Source organism: Rhinopithecus roxellana, chromosome 17, assembly GCF_007565055.1.
Source record: "Rhinopithecus roxellana isolate Shanxi Qingling chromosome 17, ASM756505v1, whole genome shotgun sequence".
NCBI lineage: Eukaryota > Metazoa > Chordata > Mammalia > Primates > Cercopithecidae > Rhinopithecus > Rhinopithecus roxellana.
In genome coordinates, this window is record NC_044565.1 from 89,231,949 (window position 1) to 89,256,460 (window position 24,512).

At 37.5% G+C, this 24,512-nt stretch overlaps 2 protein-coding genes across 8 annotated transcripts in view; one reads left to right on the forward strand and one right to left on the reverse strand.

Annotated features, from left to right (window-relative positions):
• The window catches only part of SLC66A3 (solute carrier family 66 member 3), a 23,403-nt gene extending 15,909 nt beyond the window's left edge, over positions 1 to 7,494 (forward strand). Inside the window, exons 5-7 of one of the 2 annotated variants that reach the window (XM_010379666.2) lie at positions 263 to 383; positions 3,596 to 3,637; positions 6,379 to 7,494. In XM_010379666.2, coding sequence (XP_010377968.1) covers positions 263 to 383; positions 3,596 to 3,637; positions 6,379 to 6,470 — 255 coding nt within the window. In that variant the 3' untranslated portion in view covers positions 6,471 to 7,494. The remainder of the gene's footprint in view (positions 1 to 262; positions 384 to 3,595; positions 3,638 to 6,378) is intronic. The other variant, XM_010379667.2, reaches the window with a different exon arrangement.
• Positions 7,495 to 8,335: 841 nt separating this feature from the next.
• ROCK2 (Rho associated coiled-coil containing protein kinase 2) overlaps positions 8,336 to 24,512 on the reverse strand; it is a 168,987-nt gene continuing 152,810 nt past the window's right edge. For 3 of the 6 annotated variants that reach the window (XM_030920827.1, XM_030920826.1, XM_030920830.1), the window contains 7 exons: positions 23,879 to 23,949; positions 23,206 to 23,294; positions 22,725 to 22,803; positions 21,394 to 21,655; positions 21,092 to 21,305; positions 13,528 to 13,631; positions 8,336 to 11,951 (listed from right to left, as the gene is read on the reverse strand). In XM_030920827.1, the coding sequence (XP_030776687.1) occupies positions 13,541 to 13,631; positions 21,092 to 21,305; positions 21,394 to 21,655; positions 22,725 to 22,803; positions 23,206 to 23,294; positions 23,879 to 23,949 (806 nt within the window). In that variant the 3' untranslated portion in view covers positions 8,336 to 11,951; positions 13,528 to 13,540. The remainder of the gene's footprint in view (positions 11,952 to 13,527; positions 13,632 to 21,091; positions 21,306 to 21,393; positions 21,656 to 22,724; positions 22,804 to 23,205; positions 23,295 to 23,878; positions 23,950 to 24,512) is intronic. The other 3 variants (XM_030920828.1, XM_010379664.2, XR_004054261.1) reach the window with 3 other exon arrangements.

The window sequence follows — 24,512 nt, forward strand, 5'->3', positions numbered from 1 at the left end:
GTTCACGCCATTTTCCTGCCTCAGCCTCCCCAGTAGCTGGGACTACAGGCGCCCGCCAACACGCTCAGCTAATTTTTTGTATTTTTAGTAGAGATGGAGTTTCACCGTGTTAGCCAGGATGGTCTCGATCTCCTGACCTTGTGATCCGCCCGCCTTGGCCTCTCAAAGTGCTGGGATTACAGGTGTGAGCCACCGTGCCCAGGCCTCTTTTGCTTTTTTAACAAATAGACTCGTGACTTTCTCACATTTTATCTGCAAACAGAATCTATGTACTTTCATCAGTGCGGCCAGTAAGTTTGCACAGCTCCAGTGTCTGTGGAAGACGAGAGACTCGGGAACCGTGAGTGCGCTGACTTGGAGCCTCTCTTCCTATACCTGTGCAAGTAAGGACCGGACTCAGACGGTGGGGAGGCCTTTGGTAGCACCAAGTGTCTACCTAGTAGGGTGTTAAGTTGGTGTTGAAGTAACATGGTCCCTGGCGCTTTACTGCTTTACAAATAGCTGTTCAGCTAGAACCTCCTAAGTGTATCCATGTTTACAAAGATGATTTAATGCAAAGTGTTCTCCATTTTCTGTAAGATCTAAGTTGCCAAGAAAAAAAAAATGAAAGCGTATTTTTCTCCAAAAATCTGGCCTGATATTAATTAGTTCTCTCTTCTTTGAAAAGATGAAGAGGTTGATTATATTGAATGCACTAATTTATCTTTTTTTTTTTTTTTTTTTTTTTGAGACGGAGTCTGGCTCTGTCACCCAGGCTGGAGCGCAGTGGCCGGATCTCAGCTCACTGCAAGCTCCGCCTCCCAGGTTTGCACCATTCTCCTGCCTCAGCCTCCCGAGTAGCTGGGACTACAGGCGCCCGCCTCGTCGCCCGGCTAGTTTTTTGTATTTTTTAGTAGAGACGGGGTTTCACCGTCTTAGCCAGGATGGTCTCGATCTCCTGACCTCGTGATCCGCCCATCTCGGCCTCCCAAAGTGCTGGGATTACAGGCTTGAGCCACCGCGCCCGGCCACTAATTTATCTTAAAAATCTGAATATAACAGGTTTTAAAAGATGAACAGTGGCTTTTGAGAATGAATAAAATGTGTAGTGATGGAGATTTTCAGCAGCCACGTTGTTTGGTCTTAACTTTAAAATGTTCACTGTTCATCTGGATTCTTACAAAAACTTCCTAAAATACATATATGGTATATATAGGTAGAGACATTTTTATAATTCAGAGCTGTCACATTGGTTGGATTTACTAGTTTTAGATATTTTAAGTAGATTTTGTCATGGTTCTTCTGCATCTTAAAGGGCCAGTGTCTCCATCCATGGCTGCTGGTCTTTATATTCAACAAGTTGCTTGTCTTAATTATGTCTTAAAATCAAGACTTTCTTTCTTTGACAGGGTCTCGCTCTGTCACAGGCTGGAATGCAGTGATGTGATCTTCACTCACTGCAGGTTTCCAAGTAGCTGGGAGTATGGGCACACACCACCACACCTGGCTAATTATTAATTATTATTATTATTATTTTGAGACAGAGTCTTGCTCTGTCACCCAGGCTGGAGTGCAGTGGTGCAATCTTGGCTTACTGCAACCTCTGCCTCCAAGGCAAGCGATTCTCCTGCCTCAGCCTCCCGAGTAGCTGGGATTCCAGGCACATGCCACCATGCCTGGCTAATTGTATTTTTAGTAGAGACGGATTTTCACCATGTTGGCTAGGCTGGTTTTGAACTCCTGACCTCAAGTGATCCACCCGCCTTGGCCTCCCAAAGTGCTAGGATTACAGGCATGACCCACCGCCCCCAGCCAATGTTTTGTAGAGACGGCCTCTCAGTATGTTGCCAAGGCTGGTCTCAGACTACTGGGCTCAAGTGTTCATCTCACCTCAGCCTCCCAAAGTGTTGGGGTTACAGGTGTGAGCCACTGTACCTGGCCCTGTATGTTTTCTTTGGAGAAATGTCTATTCAGATCCTTTGCCCATTTTTTAATTGTTTCATTTGAGTTTCTTACATATTTTGGTCATTAACCCTTGTCAGATGTGTGGTTATTAACAGCCTTTTAAAAAGTTTGAGAGTACTTTGGTGGCCGCTTCCCTGACTGAAGTCTTCTGTCTACTTACATGATTTATTTTATTTAAATGATGATTTAATCAACAGCTATTTATGTGGTGTCTGTGTGTAAAGCCTTGGTTTATCAAATGTGTCAACAAAACATTTTATAGGATTTGGCCTCTGCCTTTCAGGGGCTTGCAGTTTAGTTGGAAGATAAGACCAAAAAACTACTATGTCAATACGTGCTACATGCAGAATGTGTTAGCAGAGAGGGGTTTTGATGGGCTGGTATTGGGCTGGGAAAGGCATACCTTGAGCTGCAGGCAGTGGTCTTCTCTAACTCCCAAGTCATGCCACTCTCTGCGCTCGTGTGTTGGTTTCAACTGTTACTCCAGTTTCCTAAATGTTTACTAAGTAAAGGGCTATAGCACACAAATGGACTAAACAAAATAGTTCTAGTTAAACCCTTGGAAAAATCTTCCCTTTTTCTGGGCCTCAGTCTCCTTATCTATAAAATGCAAGGATAGAAATCAGTGATTTCAAAACCTTTATTGTTTGTTTGTTTTTTGAGATGGAGTTTCGCTCTTTTGCTTAGGCTAGAGTGTGGTGGCGCAATCTCAGCTCACTGCAACCTCCGCCTTCCGGTTTCAAGCAATTCTCCTGCCTCAGCCTCCCAAGTAGCTGAGATTACAGGCGCCGGCCACCACACCCGGCTAATTTTTGTATTTTTAGTGGAGACGCGGGTTTCCCCATGTTGGGCAGGCTGGTCTCGAACTCCTGACCTCATGATCCACCTGCCTCAGCCTCCCAAAGTGCTGGGATTACAGGCGCGAGCCACTGTGCCTGGCCAACACATTGTTTTTAATTAGTGGGAGCCTTTCTTTAAATAAAACTACCCAGAGGCTCAGTTTGTAACTGAGCATTATTAAGCGTTGTTTTTGGAGGGTTGGGGGTTGCAGGTTAGCACAGAAGACAGTGGAAGGGAGCGCAGTCTTTCAGAGTTACCATGGGCAGCGCTCGAGTACCTTCTAGGTATCCTCCCTTATGAGTAGTTTCAAAACCATTGGGGTAGGATGCGTGGCTGGTTTTTGTTTTGTTTTTGTTTTTGAGATGGAGTCTGGCTCTGTCGCCCTGGCTGGAGTGCATTGGCGTCATCTCAGCTCACTGCAACCTTCTCCTCCCAGGTTCAAGTGATTCTCCTGCCTCAGCCTCCTGAGTAGCTGGGATTACAGGCGCCTGTCACTACACCTGGCTAATTTTTGTATTTTTAGTAGAGACAGGGTTTTGCCATGTTGGCCTGGCTGGTCTCAAACTCCTGACCTCAGGAGATCTGGCATGGCTAGTTTTTATGTAATTACGAAATACAGCACTATTTGGTTTTCTGTACTACCAAACTCTATCAAGAATAGTTAATATATATTGGTAAAAAAATAAAAATAAAAATAATTAAGAAATAATGGTTAATATATATTGGGATATTAAAAGGGAAAGACATTATTAGCTAAACCCCAAAATGTCTGAGAGGCAAGTTACTTATTGCTGCAAGTTTTCTTTTACAGCAAGAATAATCACAACCTTAATGACCACCAATGATTTTACAAGTAAGCAAAATATATTCTCACTTCCTTTTTGAGTTTTGTGCTATTTGTGCCTCCTTCATTTGTAAACTGTCTTAGGGCTTAATGGATGGACTTGGCTCTATTGGATTACAGATTTAGAAGATGGCAACAATGTATTCCTAGTCTTATTGGCAACCATTTTTATTATTAAGCCTCTCCTTATAGTACAGGGGATAGAATATGCACAAGATAATAGATTCCTATCTCCATGGAACTTCTACTTAAGCAGTGGAATTGGACATGAGGTAATCACACAATTCCCTATTGAATTCTAATGGAACATGGTTTGGAAGAGTAGAGCAGGATGAGCATCTAAGGAGAACCTGGCCTAGTTTGCAGGAGCTGGGCGGATTAATTTGAAGAAGAGCAATCGTAAGGATGAGTAGAGGTTTAGCCAGAGGAAAGGGTGCTGGGGGAGGCCAGACTCCTAACAAGGAGCAGCATGTGAAGGTCATGAGTGAAGGACAAAGGGCTAGAGTGCGGAGAGCAGGGTGACAGTGACAAGCGGGTGAGTTTCAGGAGAGGAAGGGTGCGAGGCTGGCAGTGGCCCAAGTATTCAGGGCCTACAAGAACTGCCCACAAAGAGTAGGAAGCCTCTGGAGGCTTTGAAGCAGGGAAGTGGTGTCACCAATGGACTACGTTCTTGTTCTGTTTCTTTAAAAGAAAAAGCTGTCATAGAAGAGAAAGTACTTTGGTTAACCACAAAATAATTTAGTAATTCCTTAGGCTGTTTTCAACTCCCAAATCAAGCATATATTATACATCTTTGGAAAATGATTAGAACAGATGGGTGTCACCTGTGAAGATCAGAAAATGTCCCCAGCATGTAGACCTTTTAAATGAGCTAATTATTATTTGAGAAATAGTGCTTCAGAACAGAGATATGTTTGTTAGTCTCTTCCTGGAGGTTATACCTTTACTCGAATACTTTTTGTCAGTTCTGATGGTAGGACTAAAATTGTTCCGATCAAAGCATAAACTTTGATCAAGTGGGAAATGGGAAGGAAGACAGGCTTGGGTCTTTCCACAGGATTTGAATTCTCAGCATGGAAAGGAGAGTCAAACCACAAGTAAACAACAAAACCTATACATTAGAAATTAAGTTTAAAAGATCAAGATTGTTCTAATTGTGACTTATTTCTTATCTATGACAGCTATTCTTGAAAGTGATCAGTGTATCTGGGAATAACTTTTTTTGTTTTGTTTTGTTTTGAGATGGATTCTCACTCTGTCACCCAGGCTGGAGTGCAATGGCGTGATCTTGGCTCACTGCAACCTCTGCCTCCCATGTTCAAGCAGTTCTCCTGCCAGAGTAGCTGGGATTACAGGCATGCGCTACTATGCCTGGCTAATTTTTGTATTTTTAGTAGAGACGGGGTTTCACCATGTTGGCCAGGCTGGTCTCGAACTCCTGACCTCAGGTGATCTGCCCGCCTCCGTCTCCCAAAGTGCTGGGTTTACAGGTGTGCGCACCGCGCCCAGCTTGGGAATAACTTTTTTAAAAACAGCGTAGCTAAAATCTTACATGTGTTTTACAAACGCAAAGATATCTTAAATCTCATTAAACCTATTTATCAGGAGTTTTATCTGTACCTTACAATAGAAGTGAAGTCACTGTTAAAGTTATGTATATGTATTTTTATTTTTCCATAAAGAGACACATTTTCATGCTTACTTGAATATAAAATAAGCCTTGTTATGTGGGCCCGTTTTTCAGGATGATCTTAACAGAATATGTTAAACCACCCTTGCTTAACATGGAATGTTCTGACATAGCAGCACCCTCAGGACTTCAAATGAATAAAGGGATTATAAAGGGATTTTTAAAAGTTATAACCCTTCTTAGGCCAGGTGTGGTGGCTCACGCCTGTAATCCCAGCACTTTGGGAGGCCAAGCTGGGCAGATCACTTGAGGTCAGGAGTTTGAGACCAGCCTGGCCAACATGGTGAGACCCTGTCTCTACTAAAAATACAAAAAATAGCCAGACGTGGTGGCAGGCGCTTGTCATCCCAGCTTCCTGAGGACTGAGGCGGGAGAATCACGTGAACCCAGAAGGTGGAGGTTGCAGTGAGCCGAGATAGGCCACTGAACCCCAGCCTGGGTGACAGAGCGAGACTGTCTCCAAAAAAAAAAGGAAAAAAAAGTTATAACCCTTCTTAGCCAGAGCCACATTACTATCAATTGAGCACTTAAGATGATAAATTACTGTTTTTTTTTTTTTTTTTTTTGAGACGGAGTCTCGCTCTGTCGCCTGGGCTGGAGTGCAGTGGCCGGATCTCAGCTCACTGCAAGCTCCGCCTCCCGAGTTTACGCCATTCTCCTGCCTCAGCCTCCCGAGTAGCTGGGACTACAGGCGTCCGCCATCTCGCCCGGCTCGTTTTTTTGTATTTTTTAGTAGAGACGGGGTTTCACTGTTAGCCAGGATGGTCTCGATCTCCTGACCTCGTGATCCACCTGTCTGGGCCTCCCAAAGTGCTGGGATTACAGGCTTGAGCCACCGCGCCCGGCCGATAAATTACTATTTATGAATTCGGGCCAAGGGGCCGAAAGTAGTCATTATGATAGGAAGATCATTTCCCCAGAAATACCTGGAACCAAAATTGTTCATTTTGGGGGTTGGGGGTGAAGCTTTATTTAGGCTTACACTTTGAGCAGGAGGTGGTTTTGCTCTATATTGTGAAGATGGTTTTTAATACACTTTTTTTTTTTTTTTTAATTTCAGTTCTTACACGTTTTGTGATCATGCTGGCTTTAAATATATGGGTAACAGTGACAGTATTTCGCTACCGGAAGACCGCTATAAAGGCTGAATGATGGATACATTATTCCTTCACACAGTGGATTTTGAGTAACTGAACCAAAGGAAAAAGAAGCTCTTTGCTAAATTAATAAATTTAGTAAATTTCATAAATTTTATACATTTAGTAAATCAGTTTATAATCTTTGAAGCCAAAGGCTTCTTTAGACTTGAAAGAGCCACTTGAATACTTGTTTAAAAATACCAATTTCCCTCCTTCGTTAGGTTACGGTAGCGCTCAGACATCTGCAGTGCTGAGAAGGCCGGTGACTGTTGGAAGTCATCCACGAAGCCCATTTTGAGGCCATTTTGACCCTTACTCTTAAGTTCTATATGAAGAACTACATCGATTTGTTGGCTTTCAGAATCTTTTAGGAAATAAATCCTCTCCATGACAAAAATGAACAGGAACGGAGTGGCATTTTGTTCCAAGTCAAGGTAGACACCTATAATAAATGACTAGGGTTCACCTTCTGGGACTGATGTTTAATTGTAACATAGATACAACAGGGTGGCTTTGTTTTATATAATACAGTATTACACCTGCACGTGCTCTAGCAAGGATACCAAGGCAAGCATACATGTAACTGGCTTGAGTTTGCACCAAAATAGTCCTTCAACTTCGCACTGTGCCTTAAGTCATTCCTAACAAAAGGTACTAGGATTAGCTGCAATCTCTACTTTCGATGAGGAAATCCCGGTAAGCTTTCTGCTTCAAGGACAATGTTGCCATTTTTTAAAGGGCCACAACTATATAATTACCACTGCTGGAATCTGGTACAAAATACATTTTGTCTACTGAAAACATATACAGTAAAGGGTGTTGTTAGGTAGGTTCTGTCCAGTTCTTAGGGATTTTTTTCACATTATAGTATTTTTACCCTAAATATGATGTTGTTATATACTGTATTTTCTTCTAAATTAACTGTTTAAAAACTCACTTTCCCCCTTTAATTGAAGGCATTGTTTTGTTATATGCAGTAATGATGTTTACCAGAGATTGTTTCCTATGCAAAATAAATTTTCATATTTTGAATTCTGCTGAGTCTTAAAACTGTCAATCATTAATATGACTATTTTATGTAAGGTATAGTTTTTAAATAAACTGGTTAATCCTTTTAGAACTACTGCTTGGGACCAACAGGAAGAGGAACATGGTATCTAAAAACAATTATTCATTCTTAAAATTACAGATTTCATATTTCCAAACATCCAAGTTAATCTTTTTTCATTTGCTGTTATAATCTGACCATTAGCATCAATACAAATTACATGATTTTTATTCCAACAAATGTTTTATTTAGATAACAGTACTTTATCATTGCTTAAAGCAACTCCTTTAAAAGCATACTTAACTTCGGTGATGAGGTCTCTGTTTTTCCCCCGTTGTAAGGCAACAAACACTGGAGCCATTTCAGACATTCTACACACATTATCACACTTAATCTGGCAGTGATCCTGTGAAGTAGACACAATCTCCATTTTACAGATGAAAACACTGAGGCTCAGAGTGAATAACCTGCCCAAGATCATATAGCAAATAACTGCCCTAGAAAACACTTTCTCAGCACACTATTTCCTGACAAAACAGACATCCTGCCTCTTTTCCTTATCCTCACCAATTCAAATGAGTTTGTTATATTTGTGTGCATCTTAAAACACCCAAATCAAATCAGAGATAGGCTCCTGGTTGAAATTTGGTATTCCTCCATGAATTAAATCATAGCGCAGAAGAATCACAAGTCTATCGCCTTAGTTAAAAGACTTATTTACTATCCTCATCCCACTGTTTAGACCCATCTTAAAGAGAAAGCAAATGTTTTGGGTAAACTTTAGAAAAGTTGCCGTATTCCAGGACTATTTCACAGGAGAAGTATGAAAATGCTTATGTCTCCATTTATTTTATTTTTTTTTTATAAAAAGCAGGCATGAAATACAATTACATTACTACAAAGATGCAACAAAACTTTAAAAAAAGAAAAAGGGGTGCAATTTTTGTTCAGAGGGGACAGCTGATCAAATAGTTATGATTTTCTAAACCATGCAGTTCATTACTTATTACAATTTCAAACAAAACTCATTATTACGGGGATGGGAGTCAGGGAGAGGCCCCCCCAAGCATGATATCCAGCGCTGTCACACAGTGCTTATGTTCAAAGTGCTTACAAATGGTGTCTTCACAACATAGGGAAGCTGAAGCCTTATTCCAGGGAAGGAGAGGTGAGTCAGTAGCAGTGTCAATGCAGACTGAGAAGCTCGGCAGTGACTTGCTCAAATCAGATTTTAGACACGATTTAAAGCATGTTTCAATAAGGTTAATACAGTGTCCGAGTTTCTCTACTTTACCACCAGCCGCAGCATAACTTCTTAAAACTGTGGTGTAGCAACCTAGAGTATTTGTTTAGGATCTATAGATAAATGGATGCAAAACAGATACTTTAGAGCCGGATTCATGTAACTCTAACACAGGTTAGTTTTAAAAGCACTAACCTTTATTTTGGCTTTACTGGTATGCTTATCCATTAGTTAGCTAGAACATTTTAAAACTTTCATATAGATTTTTAAAATTTGTTTCTAGAGAACATGGTTTTTTAAAATTAATACTTTAAAAACTTTCACTATACATTAAACAGCAATATCGGCACCAGTTTTCCTTTCACTTCTGTCTCGTCATCCCCACAAAACAAAAGTAAAAAATCCAATAAGAAAATCCCAGTATTCATGATTTCTTAGTTCCCCATAGGAGGTATTTATGGCTCTAGGAGAAATCAGGTGTGAAGGAACAAGCAACTTTTAGTCTTATATTTATCTTGGAAGCTTTAGGGCCTCAAGAAAAAAGAGAAACGAGCACAAAATCAGGTTGTTTCATATTTAATAAGTGTTGGAAAGAAAACACGTTTATAGATGCATGCACTCATGTATGTACGTGAAAGCGGCAATGCGGTAAAAAGCGAATTCTCACCCAAGGCCAGAATTTTTTATTAAGCGCATTTTCATTAGTTGGACAAACAACCTTATAAACCCTTACGTCAAACCATATAATGTGAAGAATCTCCATGGGAGAGATTTTTTTTCACCCTTCAGAATTATGTTTCCCCAAGACCTTCATATGAATCTTCCTTGTACAGTTGGTCACACCATGATTCCTCAGATTCTCTAATATATACAGCATTCCAAATTTAAACTTTTGCCTTTTTTACTCAAATATTTGTTACTCGTGTAAACTTGAAATTATTTCACCTTAATAAAGTTTATTAAAAATATATATATATATATATACTCTCCAATTCAGAATAGGATAGAACCTCCCATAATGTAACAAAATCTTTATATAAAATATTCATTCAGTCTCCTTTTAACAACTCTAATGAATGGAAATATTTATTCTATATAAATTTTATATATTTTTTATTTTTTAATCTTACTTAAAAAAGAGCTGTCCCCCAAAACCAGAGCTGCAGAACACACCTGCAAGGGAAACGGCATGCACATCTAGTCTGAGCACAGACAGCACAGCAGAGTGCAGACTGGAGAACGTAAGAATAACAAAATCAGTTTCAGTCTATCAGTAGGCCAGTGGCTACTCTTCAGTTTCCACAATACTATCTATTGTGGATCTAACTCTTTAAACATCTCTGATGTCAGAGGGAATCAATGAAAAATGCCTACTTCCTTCATTGAAATATTAGATGACATTTTTTTTTTTTTTTGAGACGGAGTCTCGCTCAGCTGCCCAGGCCGGAGTGTAGTGGTGCGGTCTTGGCTCACTGCAACCACTGTCTCCTGGGTTCAAGCGATTCTCCTGTCTCAGCCTCCCGAGTAGCTGGGATTACAGGCAACCGCCATCATGCCCAGCTAGTTTTTGTATATTGGTAGAAACAGAGTTTCACCATGTTGGCCAGGCTGGTCTTGAACTCCTGACCTCAGGTGATCCGCCCGTCTCAGCCTCCCAAAATGCTAGGATTACAGGCGTGAGCCACCGCGCCCGGCCAGATGATGTATTTAAATACCATACCAAACTCTGTGTGTATTTATATAAAGAGAGACTGTTAAAAGACTTCATAATTTAAAAAAAACAAAAAAAAACTTGATGCTTACTATTGCTGCATACTGTTGCAGTATAAAACATACACTTATCTGGGATCATGAGAATATAACACGAATGGTCCTGCATAAACTGTAACTTTGACAGCATTTAAAAAATAAAAATCAAATTAAGTGCCTTTGAGGCCACTTCTTCCCAGTTACCAGTTTTCTTAACCCAGTACTAAAATATTGCCACACACAGCTGTATGTCTGAGGATCATATTTAAATATTTAAAATGTATCTACAGTCCATCTTAGTTTTCTTTATATTTGGGAAAATTTTTGAATCTTAAGTGTGAAAATGTAATCACAAATGTCTTTACCAGGAATAAAAACATATCTAGGGTAGCCAGCAAATTTAAAGCAAAGAAAATATTTTGTAGTCACAGACTAATACTGAGGTCTGTAAAAAGGGTTGAATGAATAATAGACATCAAGGATATATTAGTTCCAACACACCATCCATTATTGTTTCTATAACCAATAATACTTTAAAAACATTTGTTAATCAAAATAGGCTGACATTGATATAACTATTTATGTGTAAAAATAGTGCACGATTTCTCTTCCACAAAGCTAGTTTACATCCTAAGAGCTGGTAAACACTTTTTGTTTTTTAATACAGAAAGGGCTGAGACTTTGAAAAAAAATTAAATTAAGGCATTCAAAATGGGTCAAGTTGCCTATCATGAAGCATTAGGAAACTGATATAATTAAACTTCTTGTTACAGTAACTGCTTAAACATGAACATGCAACTTCCATCAGGTACACAGGAATGAGTGATATAAACTCCAACATTATGGCTTTATACAAGTGCATAGTTGCAACTGCAGTAAGTAATGATATCTGATTAATGTGTATAAAAAAATAAAGTGGGAAGTTTAAAAAACCTTGCAGTATTAGAGTACTATATATATATATATATATATATATATATATGTATGTTGTGTGTTTATATATATATACACAGTATAATGGTCACTTCTTAAAGATGCAGTCAATATCACTGTAGTGGAATCCATTCCCAGATTCTTCTGGTAAATGTGCTGGTGAAACCTCTCTGTTGAAGCTAGAAAAGACATTTTCTTTAGACTTTAACTCTTCTCAATCCTTGTGTGCATTGTAGTGTGAGTGACTGCCAAGAGCGCTTTATGGAAAAGTCTGGAAGAGTTGCATATATCCTTAGTCTATCAACCAATCATTGTTGGTTCAACCTGCTGCTTCAAAGGAGCCCAGATTTGTAATTTATATTACAGGGAAAAGGGGAACACATATATGTATGAGTGTATGTATCAGTCTCTCAGGAAAATATAGCTTTTTAATAAATTTTGGGCCATCATATTTCAGGCTTGTTCTCACTGGAAGAATACGATCACCTTGAATAATGACTGCTTTCATAGAAGGCAGTTAGCTAGAAAGAAAGAAAAAATAAAGTTAGTTGATACAGTGAAATAATTTAAGAGATTGTTAAATTCCTAGAAAAAGCATTCCATTCACATTATTAAACTATACAGTCTTCCAACTACTATGTTTTTTAACACTAAAATCATGCATAAACATACTTACTGTATTACTTTTCCTGCAGGTACATGCAATTATATTCTTTCCCAAAACAACTTGGGATTTTGGAATTTTAGCTACACACATTACACACAAGTTTTAATATGGTTAACAAGCTATTAGGGTTACACAATATGCCACAGAGTAACTCAGAAGATAAAGTTTGATTTGGGGTTGAACTGCCAGCTTCCTCATGTAGCTGAAAGGGAGATGGGCCTATTGATCAGGTTCTACTTGGTTGTTCAACCCTAAGCCACATTTTTTTTTATCTATAAGATAGGACCAAATACATTGTTGTAGTAAATATATACGAGCTACTCTATGAAACCTGATTATAAATAGATACCAATACTACCTGATTTATGTTTTGCAACATGCTTACTTAGACTAAAACAGACATTATTTCTTTTAAATCTTTCTATGTAAAAGGTTTAAGTTGAGGCTCAACTTTCATTCAAATCTCCTTGAGCCACTATTAACCAAACTATTTTACATTTTCTAAAAGCACAATTCTCACAGCGTATCACTGACATACTTCAGCAAGGGTAACATTAAATTCTCACAAAGCAAACATTTCACAGCACCACACACAAAAACACCAAATCAGAAACAGCTATTTCACAGCACTTATTAGACTTATAAAGTTTTTATGCTTTCAATTCTTGCAAGTTGGAAATAAGAGGAGAGAGATGGAGGGAGAAAGGAATCCCATGCTATGTTCACAAACTAATATAGCTGTAGGAACTTGAAAACGTTGTAAATTTTACTTCTCTTCTGAATATGGCTTCTTTGGAATGAACAGAATGTATCAGAATTAACTCCTTTTGTGATTGCTACATCTCATTTCTAAGATAAATTCTAATTGTATTAAAAATTTATAGCCGGCCGGGCGCGGTGGCTCAAGTCTGTAATCCCAGCACTTTGGGAGGCCGAGACGGGCGGATCACGAGGTCAGGAGATCGAGACCATCCTGGCTAACATGGTGAAACCCTGTCTCTACTAAAAATACAAAAAACTAGCCAGGCGATGTGGCGGGCACCTGTAGTCCCAAAAAACTAGCCGGGCGACATGGCGGGCACCTGTAGTCCCAGCTACTCGGGAGGCTGAGGCAGGAGAATGGTGTGAACTCGGGAGGCGGAGCTTGCAGTGAGCTGAGATCTGGCCACTGCACTCCAGCCTGGGTGGCAGAGCGAAACTCCGTCTCAAAAAAAAAAAAAAAAAAAATGTATAGCCAATGAAGAATCTGAACATAGCATTTCACTTTTACACTTAACATGTAAATTTCAGTTAGCAACTTTTTGAAAACTACTTTTAACTATATACTATTAAAAACAAGTTTCAAAAATAAAAAATAATGAAGCCCAAGTGCAAACCACATGCGCTACGTTGAAGTACTAAAATAACTGATTTTTCATTTTTTGATTTACCCCATTTATTTCTTCAGAAATCAAAAACATCGTCATCATCATCACCACCACCATCAACATCATCAAATGACCAATCCCAGTCTTTAAATGCCAAATCAAGCAATCTGCAATAGGAGGTTTGTAAATTTATACTCTAACACTCTTTAGAAACTGTAACTTAATGTTATGACTTAGAAATCATACTTTGAATGTGCTGTAAGCATTTTAATTTTCCATTCATGGATAACAACAAGATTAAAATTAAGATGCATGCACACAAGGAAGCCTTGCCCTTATATGTAAAGGTATATAATCACGTTGGCCAAGTACACCTTCCAGATATCTGAAGACAGCGATCATATTTGGGCTAATAAGAAACAATCTGCTTCTCCCTCCTCACTCCCATACCCGAGATAAACATGTAACCATCCTGATGCCCAGTTTGATTTGAGAATTATGAAAGCACATTTGTCAATGTTCCCTTCACCAAAGTGGTTAGATTGTCAGCTCGGTTTTTCCATTATAGCACCAAAAACCATGGGGTAAAAGGGGAGTAATAGAATAAGAAAGCAGCTTTCTGAATTTCAGTAGGACCCTGCCTGCTCAATGTGTCACCAAGAGCTTTGTCCTGCATATAAAAAACTAGGGACAAGGGAAAAGCCACAAGTATATAAGTAGCATTATCAACTCATCTTGGCTAAATTGAACTTAGAGTTAGGATATACGTGGTCTTTTCTTTCTAATTCAATAACCTAACTGTAATATTCCTATCATCTTTGTTTTTAAAAATAGGAGTAACTGGGCCAGACGCAGTGGCTCATGCCCGTAATCCCAGCACAGGGAGGCTGAGGCGGGCGGATCACCTGAGGTGAGGAGTTCAAGACCAGCCTGGCCAACATGGTGAAACCCTGTCTACTAAAAATACAAAAATTAGCTGGGCGTGGTGGCAGGTGCCTGTAATCCCAGCTACTCAAGAGGCTAAGGCAGGAAAGTCACTTGAATCCGGGAGGCAGAGGTTGCAGTGGGCCAAGATTGTGCCATTGCACTCTGGCCTGGGGGACAAGAGCGAGACTTCGTCTCAATAAATAAATATAAAAATAAATAAATAGGAGTAACTTTTTCATTTTTAAAACTGTGGTGTTCATGAATCAATCCGTGCCAAGGAACTCATCTGGTCCCCAAAGTGTCACCTATAATCACTATTGTCAGTGGTTCTTATTTACACACTTCTAAAGCAAGAAACTTTAGTGTACATGATTTACCTACTGCTCTTTACAAGGCCTCATTCCAAGAGATTTAGATATGACTGAAAAGGGCCCAAATATTTGCATTTTCAAATAAGAAACCTGAGGTGATTTCTGATATAGCTGGTTAACTCTGAGAAACACTGACAGAATAGGTTAATGGACGATTACTCTAATTTAAAATAAATACAGCGACTCAAATTACTCTTTTAAAATGTGCTAAACATAGGACAACATTTGAGAAAACACACAAACAGATATACTTACTCAATGCATATCACAACCTGGCACACACTCATTTTTCTAGACTTACATATAATGTAGCTTATAGCTAGGGTTTCAGCTCTACTGCTTGGGAGATTGTGATCAGCAGGCCTTCCAGGGCATCCACACCTCAGCTTTAGCATAGGTTAGGAGAAAGCTGCATTGCGTATCCTTTCAAAACCTTTCAAGTGTGTGCCAGTGTCATAATCTCAAATTTAAAAGTCGAATCGCTAGATACGAGTGCAGTGCATGATGAGACTTCCCTTACACCTTCTCCCCTCATCCCTTCGAATCAGTCATCTAATTCTAGTTATTTCAACTGAAGAAATCTTTCCGAATCCAGGTTTATTTTCTCCGTTTTCATTGTCAAGTACTCAGTTCAGGATCTCATTAAGCCTGAATACCAATCCCTTATTGAAAGACTTCTACTTATAAATCAAAACTCCTGACAGCAGTGTACATGGAGCTTTTCAGCTGGGTTCAGAGTTTCTCTCCAGTGTCACATCATCTTTTACCACACCTTGCCCTTGCCTTCTCCCAACCCCAACCCAACACAAAATTACAAATACATAAGTAATTCTGACGACTTTGTACCTCTGCACATGACATTTTGCCTGGAACTGATTTTCCCTTATTTGTTTGCTTGTAATATTATCCATCCTCCATTGTTTGAGATCTTTCTTAATGTCCTCAGGTAGAATTCTCCATGCTTCCCTCGTTTCCCCCAGCACTCTGTTCATGCCTCTGTCATAAACAGCATTTTACATAGTACTGTAATTGCCTGTTGCTTGACTGTCTCCACCATTAACTAATCAACAGGGATATAGTTCAGGCCTGTGAAACTTATTGTCAAAGATGCTTTGGAAAGAATGCATTTAATTTAGAGTTCTACCAACAGTCCACAAAAGTACCCATTTCATTTCTTAATTAACCCTTGCCAGTGTGGCAGGTGAAAAATGGTTTTATGTTATAGTTTTAATTTAATATTAATTTCTTAATACAGTAGTCCCCCCATATCCTTGTTTTCACTTTCCATGGTTTCAAGTTACCAGTAGTGAACCACAGTCTGAAAATATTAAATAGAAAACCTCAAAACAATTGAGAAGTTTTAAACTGCCCAACATTCTGAACAGCGTGATGAAATCTTGTGCCATCCCACTCTGTCCTGCCTGGGATGTGAGTCATCCCTTTGTCCAGCATATCCATGCCTATTAGTCACTTATTAATGGTCTTCATTATCAGATTTTTAAAAATGGTATATGTACGGCATAGCACTATTCCTGATTCCAGGCATCCACTGGGGGTCTTGGAATACATATCCCTTGAGATAAAGGGGGACTACTGTAATCAGGCTGATCCCCTTTTTTTACATGTAACAGCTGTTTCCATAATAATGCCTGCATACACCTCACTAATTCTATATGGGGATGAGGCAATCTTTTTTCTCAATGATTTATAAGAACTTTTCATATGTGAAGATACTATCTCATCTTTCTCATATATTTTGTAAAGCCATGGTGTTTTTTAAATTTACAAGGCTTCAATTTTGGGGTAGTTGATCTTTGGCTTTGTTTTCTTTGCTTGTACTATTTGAAAATTCTTCTCCAATTCAAGATCAGGTATATATTCATGTATGGATTTATTTTTGACACATCAAATTGTATATAACTTCATTATTTTCCCAAGTAGACTGTTAACTTTCTAACATTTAGAAATGGAGAAGAGCAAAGATAATAATGACACAATAGCTACTTCCCTAAGTTTTAACTGTGTTGCCATGTTTTACTTCTTAAAACTCGATAAATGAGCATTTGCTGCATTTTTGCTTTATACTTTTCTGCATGCATTAAATACTGCATTTAAAAAAATATATTTAAAAGAAAAATAATTAAAGAGAAATGCCCTCTAGCCAGACTGGTATCTAATTTTTTTTTTTTTTTTTTTTTTTGAGATGGAGTCTCACTCTGTTGCCCAGGCTGGAGTGCAGTGGCGCAATCTCGGCTTACTGCAACCTCCATCTCCTGGGTTCAAGCAATTCTCTGCCTCAGCCTCCCAAGTAGCTGGGATTACAGGTGTCTGCCACCATGCCCAGCTAATTTTTGTATTTTCAGTAGAGAAGGGGTTTCACCATCTTGGCCAGGCTTGTCTGGAACTCCTGACCTCAGGTGATCCACCCGCCTTGGCCTCCCAAAGTGCTGGGATTACAGGCGTAAGCCACCGCACCTGGCCCAGACTGGTATGTTTTTATCTTGCATTGAAACAAATTAGGATTCCCCAAATTGTCTTCATCAAAAATTAGCATTTTATTCACAAATTTCCTACTTTTCCAGTATGGCATTTTAATTTTAACTCAAAAGTACAAAAAAAAAAAAAAATTCCTGTAGAATAGCATTTGTACACATTATGTTTATGAACTGTCAATTAATTAAGTTCTACTCTTATCACAATGAGGCAGTGACTACTTCAGTTCCAAGTCAAGGTTCCAGAACAAGACTATCTGGATCTAAAGTCATGGCTCTGCCACGTATTAGCTGGGTGACCTTGGGTACACAAGCTTTCTGTGCCTTAGTTTCTTCATCTGTTAAATGGAGATATATTAATAGCTACCTCACAGGGTGGTTCTGCGGATAAACTAGTATAATAATAGCTAACACTTAATCTATTACTTTAATCAACTTCACCACTATAGAAAAAAAAGAAGTGCTGAAAACAGAGTTAAGAGGAGAGGCTGAGCGTGATGGCTCACACCTGTAATCCCAGCACTTCTGGAGGCCGAGGCGGGCAGATCACCTGAGGTCAGGAGTTCAAGACCAGCCTGGCCAACATGGGGAAACCCCGTCTCTACTAAAATTACAAAAATTAGCCGGGCGTGATGGCGCATGCCTGTAATCCCAACTACTCAGAAGGCTGAGGCAGGAGAATTGCTTGAACCTGGAAGGTGGATGGTTGTGGTGAACTGAGATCATGCCACTACACGCCAGCCTGGGTGACACAGCGAGACACCATCTCACCAAAAAAAAAAAAAAAAGAAAAGAAAAGATGTAATGGCAGATGACCATGAGGAAAAGTTACCAAAAATGGTTAAGTGAACATTTATGGGTTCACTTTATATTTGATGTATCTAACAAAGCCAAACTTTGTTTTAAGAAGGATACCATGTCAAATTAGTTCAACTGAAGCTAGATTGACTAATGCTAAGACTAATATTAAACAAACTCAAACAAAGAGCTAGATATCAGATCACTGCCGAGACACACCACAATTCTGTGCCTCCATTTTCTTGGATGACCCTTTACTAGTTCCACCCATTTGTATATTTTATGGGCTTTAGTCCAGTAGAATGTTAAAAGCCATCCAGCCTGAGGCTTGATTCCTCCCTGGAACCATGCTACTCAATGAGATTCACGATTTGCCTTTCTGATTGGTTCTTCTTCTAATATATCTTCCAAGAAAAAGGTCTTTAGCTGTTTAGTGCTATTTATGATCTCTCATACTTTCAAATAATGTCTTTAGAAAACAAAATATCCTGAGTTCCTTTGCTTGCTACATTTGTATACTTTCAAATGACATACTGCAACCTCTGTTATTCTTATCTATATACCCTTCAATTTGTATAACTGACTCTTAAAATGTGACACTCAGAATGGAATACTGGCCAGGCATGGTGGCTCATGCCTGTAATCCCAGCACTTTGGGAGGCCAAGGTGGGAGGATTGCTTAAGGCCAGGCCTTTGAGACCAGCCTGGGCAACATAGGGAGACCCCCATCTCTACAAAAAATAAAAATAAAAAAAAATTAGCCAGGTGTCCTGGTGCATGTATGTGGTCCCAGCTACTCTGGGAGGCTGAGGTGGGAGAATAATCACTTGGGCCTGGGAGGTCAAGGCTGCAGTCAGCCATGATTACGCCATTGCACTCCAGCCTGGGCAACAGAGTGAGACCCTGTCTCAAAAATAATAATAATAATAATAATGCAGGTTGATTGATTCATGTAAGAGATACAGATACAATGCTAGGAGTACATGAAACAATGGAGACTCAAATGCCAAAAACAATGAAAATAATGTTGCAGATGCACAACAAAATCCAAATTATATTATAAATGTGACCATCTTTATGTTTAGAATTTCAAAGAATTAAATTTTTTCACAAAACGTACACTACACATTTTACAGTCAGTTTTGATATTAGTTTTACTTACATGCAGATGTGAGAGAAAGAAATCCCTACTACTTACCGTCGCTATGACAAAATATATTAAGAAAAAAATGAAGAATGATTCATAGGGCAAAGCCAGAAGTTAAAAAAAAAAAAAAAAGTAACAAAAATCAGAAGTAAATGTACTTTCAAACAGACCATAACACTGATTTGGACTGGGAAAGGAAGGTATTTGTAAGTTAGTGTACATAAAAACGGCCTGTTACATAATTGGAAGCATGCCTCATAAACTAATTTGATATATGTTATCATATGTAGTAAAATCATTAATGTGTCAAATAGCACAAAAGGAAAAAATACATCACAAGGATATTTGGAGTTGTTATAATTCTAGATCTAGACAAACCCCTTCCGGAGTCTTAATCAAAACCAAGTATAACAATACCTGTTCTATTCCACAGGACTATTTTAAAGAGCATAGGAGATGATACATAAGAAGTTAAATGAGAGGAAAGAATACATAGAGAAGTACTTTGGAAACTGAAATCACTATACACTATAACGTATTAAAATACCATTTAAGCATTAATAGCTCTACAATATTAATAATATAAATTTAATTTTCAGATGTTTTACAGAAGGCACATGAAATGGCCTTCAGTATCTCTGAATTCTGAGTTTCTTTAGCTTTAGTCAATAATCACTAATTTTGTTTAGTTTTATCATACCTCACACAAAATATTAAACATTTTCACTGCTGAAACACCAATTCTGCCTTTGTCATTCTAATTATTTCCTTGAGAGATTAGTTTCAAGAAAGTTTCATCTAAGATGTTTGTGATCAGAATCAGATTTCTGACAATACAGCCAATGCACATCAATATTCATATACTGAAGGTCCTGTGTCAGGGAACCAAAAGGATACCTGAAATTAGATACCTGATCAAAGTATATGCTTTTTCCTTTAGCTAACCAAATTCTTGTGTTCATTTCATGTTCAATGGATAGCCATGTTTATAAATGCTGAAGTAGTTAGTAAGTCAAGAAATGGCTATTGTGAATCAAGATATTTAACTAAAGGACTTTCACATAGCTATCCGAAAATGGCTCCATCAAAATGTTTTGGTGCATAATGATCAACCCTGACCTTACTCCATTTTCCTAACTCTACCTCAATTCCAAGGAATGGCCACTTTTACCCATTAGCTCATACTTGCATTTTTAAAGCTGGTCTATGTTGCTGCTAAAATCACACTCAAGTTACTGTTTTATAGATTTAAAACTTAAGCTGATTTTAAACCTGCCTCCCAAATCATGTAACATAATAAAAGCTTATAATATGAAACACAGTGTGTGCACCTGACAATGTGAGGTCTGTGTGCAAAGTTAATTCTATCTTTTAAGTTATTAAATTACTCAAGTGCTCATAAAAGCTGAAAATTAAATCATTATACAGGAAGTCCTCACTTGACATCATCGATAGGTTCTTGGAAAGTACAACTTTAAGCTAAATGAAGTAAAACAAAACCATTTTCTTCTCATCAAGGTTATAACAAAACAATTCTGAAGGAAACAACTTAATTCCAGGACCTGCCATTGTTTTGCTTAAAGTCGCAGGTTCTAAGAACCTATGGACAATGTTAAGTGAGGATTTACTGTACAAACAAACACAACAAAAATCTTTAAAGATTTCTGGTTGAATTTACTGTATGTGTGTGATTTAGTAAATAAATTTATATTACTTTCATCTGAATCGATGAATATGACATGCACATTAAAACAGTTCCAAACATTTGGTATTCCACAGTTCACTAAAACACCAAGCAAAGGAAAACTAACTAGGAAAATCTGTAGTTTGAATATAAATAGCAAAATATTTTAATAGACTTTTTTTTTTCTTACCACATTTTAATTTATTACCTAGGTTTGTTTGGGGCAAGCTGTCGACTTGGCCGTCTAATAGACTGGTTTTGCTGTATCTTCATTGAAGTTCTAGGAGATGATCGTGCAAAAGGGTCTGGAGCTGGGGGCTTTTTAGGTATCTTTTTCACCAATCGACTAACCCACTTCTGCTGCTCTTCTGTAGAGTTTGCTAGTAATAATAGATTCTTTGCCGTTGAAATATCATAATACACTATAAAGAAAAATTTGAAAAAAAATTAATGTACTTAAAATGATCTGAACATAACCAATATCGATGGAGCAAGTAATTTACCATTTACCTTTGCAAGGTGCTATAATCTCCTCCTTTTTGTCCATGTGGTCTTTATGACACTTAATATGGCAACGGCGACACTCTAAAGCAGGAGGAGGCTTAAACATGTGCCACAGGGGCTTCATACAAGCCTCACAGTTGGTTGGGAAATGATAAAGAGTAGGAATAAACTCATGTCCCTTGTGGCAAATATAATTAGATTTTTCTCCAACTGGCTCCACTGGAAATTCTTGTTCCTTCTTACTTTCTCCTTCATTGGCATACAGAATCTATTAATGTCAAAAGAACAATAAATGATTTCCAAACATGCTATTTCTTATGTAGTAACAATTCTGATAGTGTAAGTAAAATAACATTAGCCTAAATTATTCAAAGAGAAGAAAATGTATCTGAAATACAAACTTAAGCTCTTGATTACGCAAACTTAATCAAAAGCTTGTGTAAGAAAAGTCATTAAGACAGTCACTTTGGTTTGCATTTCAAAAGAACTGATCCTCTTCAAATGCTGCCTCCTTATTTTCTTTGTAACACCCATGCTTTAGCAGTACTATCAAAACAGGTCAGCAAAAGGCAAATGTGCACTTCACAGGTGTTAGGAAGTTTTTCTGGGAGGGACTGTTCAAAACAATCACTTGAAGAAATGTGGTGATTATACTAATTGGTGTTTTGTAATACTTAACAGAAAACTGGGTAACAGCTATAAGCACAGCTTCATTTTAAAAGTCCTGTATTTTGAGAGTTGAGGGGGAAAAGAAAGAGGAAAGGCTGTGTATTATACTCCAAATAAACATGATAAGCATCCAGAAAACAAGGAGCCAACTTCCACACAGTACACCAAGCACAATGGCTCTTACATAGAAGGAAATCAGTAAGTCACTGTTGGTTTGACTAATTTTAAAATGGAAGTAGTAGAGGGAAGAATGTGGCTTCACTTTAAATTGGAGGTAAAAGGGTTACAAGGTACAAAATTTACCTCCATAACTGACTTTTCTAACTTTCTAGAGAGCTGAGATTACACAAAAACAGAAGGGAAAAAAATTCATGCTTAAAAAGTCATAACCAACCTAAAACAAAAATATAGCAAAGACCAGAAACATGATACAAACACACTACAAGCTTTAACAAATAAAATGGAGACAGGAATGAAGATGTTCCCAAACAGAATTAAGCACAAAAGTCACAAAGCAACAAACCATCTTTAAATAGGACTGAAACAGAAAGGTAACCTGAAGAGGGCCAAAGAATGAAGAGATTTAATATGTCACGTCATTTGAGAACTTCTAAATGTGAAAAACAAAACAAAGCCAACCAACCAAATATAAACAAAACTATGTTTACCTGGAATATCCTCGGAATTTCTTTAGCATCTGCTCTATATACATCTGTCTGTGTAACTGGTCGGACATGAAATAACTTGCTATAAAAAATTTTGAATAAAGGAATAAAATATCACCCAAGGATCAAATTATATATTAATTATTCTATACTTATGTCAGAAGTTAAACACTGACTACTTTGACCCATGTTAGGAACTCAGAATATTTTGTTCTATTAATTATATAATTAATTAAGATTTTTATAAACCTCTGTCAGAAATTTTCTAATTAGTTTCAAAAAATAATGTATCAAAGGCCCATGAAATAAAGATGTTTCAGCTAACCCTGTATCCCAGACTTTCATCCGTATGAAGCAAATCACACAAAAATGTAACAATAGTACAGCAGGAGCTATACTATGACTAATAAATTGCATTGTTACTCTTATACTTCAAAAGGTAAGAAAAGATACAGTTTCTACATATTCTAATAAAAACACTTACTCTATATCTAAAACCATGTAAGGATTAGATTGTTCTTTATCTTGTTCACTGTCATAGAAAAGAATCTTCTTACTGCTTACAATCACATACTGTTAAAACAGGGAGAAATCAGTAATTCAAGTGTTTATATACCTTATTGATTTTTTAAAAAATAAATTCTATATTAGCAATAAAAATCATACTAAGTAACTAAAAAGTACTTAATATATCTTTAGGAAAGTCTTCCTTAAAATAACAATACATTTTGTTTATATTAATAGATATTTTAAATAAGCAAATTGTGGGGAGAAGTAAAGTAAAATATTTTTTGGACTTAGCTAGCTTTGGGATCCAACATCATTAATAACCTTCTCAAAAATAAACACAATAACATCAATAATCATAGTAAGAGAGGAAAATAAATAAATGGGTCTTTTTTACTAGATTCCCACCCAAACAGCAAAAGTATCAAAATCAACAATTTCCTAACAATAAAATCTGTCTTATTATTAACAAGATATGAGGACAAAAAATTTTTTACAAAGATAATTAAAATCATATCATTTCAAATCCTAAAGTATAAACAAGTTCTATGTGTCTAAAAGTACCAGTCACGTATATCCTGCAACTACAAAAGCCAAATGACTGGAGTTAAAACAAAAACAAAAGGCTCATATTCCAAAGGATCAATTACCTTTTTAACCCATCCAAATTTCTTAGTGTTGTTTCGTGCAGGCAATGAAAGCCATCCTTCTAATCTTGATTCTACAAATAACCACAACATATGAGAATAAAGATAACAATTCTCCTTAGATAATAAAGAACTTAATAAAATTTTAATATGAAATTTATAAAACAAATAAAATATATCCTTTAGAATTTATCACTATACATCATCTAGGATACAGTAATAGTACAGGATCAGCAGTAAAAAGTTATGCAATGCAAAACAAAATCCAGGTTATATCATATTGGAAACAGATAGTCTATAGTTTTATAAAGTCAAATGTTCCACTGATTAAATTCATGCATTTGTAATCAGAAAAGCTGCCAAAAAAAAAAAAATAATAATAATAAAAAGCAGCAGCAGCAACTCTCTGTTCTCACTGGTACACCTGCCTCAGACTCCTTTATTTTTCTTTTGGAAGAGGGCCACATCGTGCACATTTTCAAGGAGTAAATATATTTTTTATAATTACGTGTTCAGAGAAAATGAACTTTTAGAATAACTATTATAAAATAAAATAATGTAAATTTTGTTTTATTTTATTTATTTTTTTTGAGATGAAGTCTTGCTCTGTCACCGAGGCTGGAATGTAGTGGCGTGA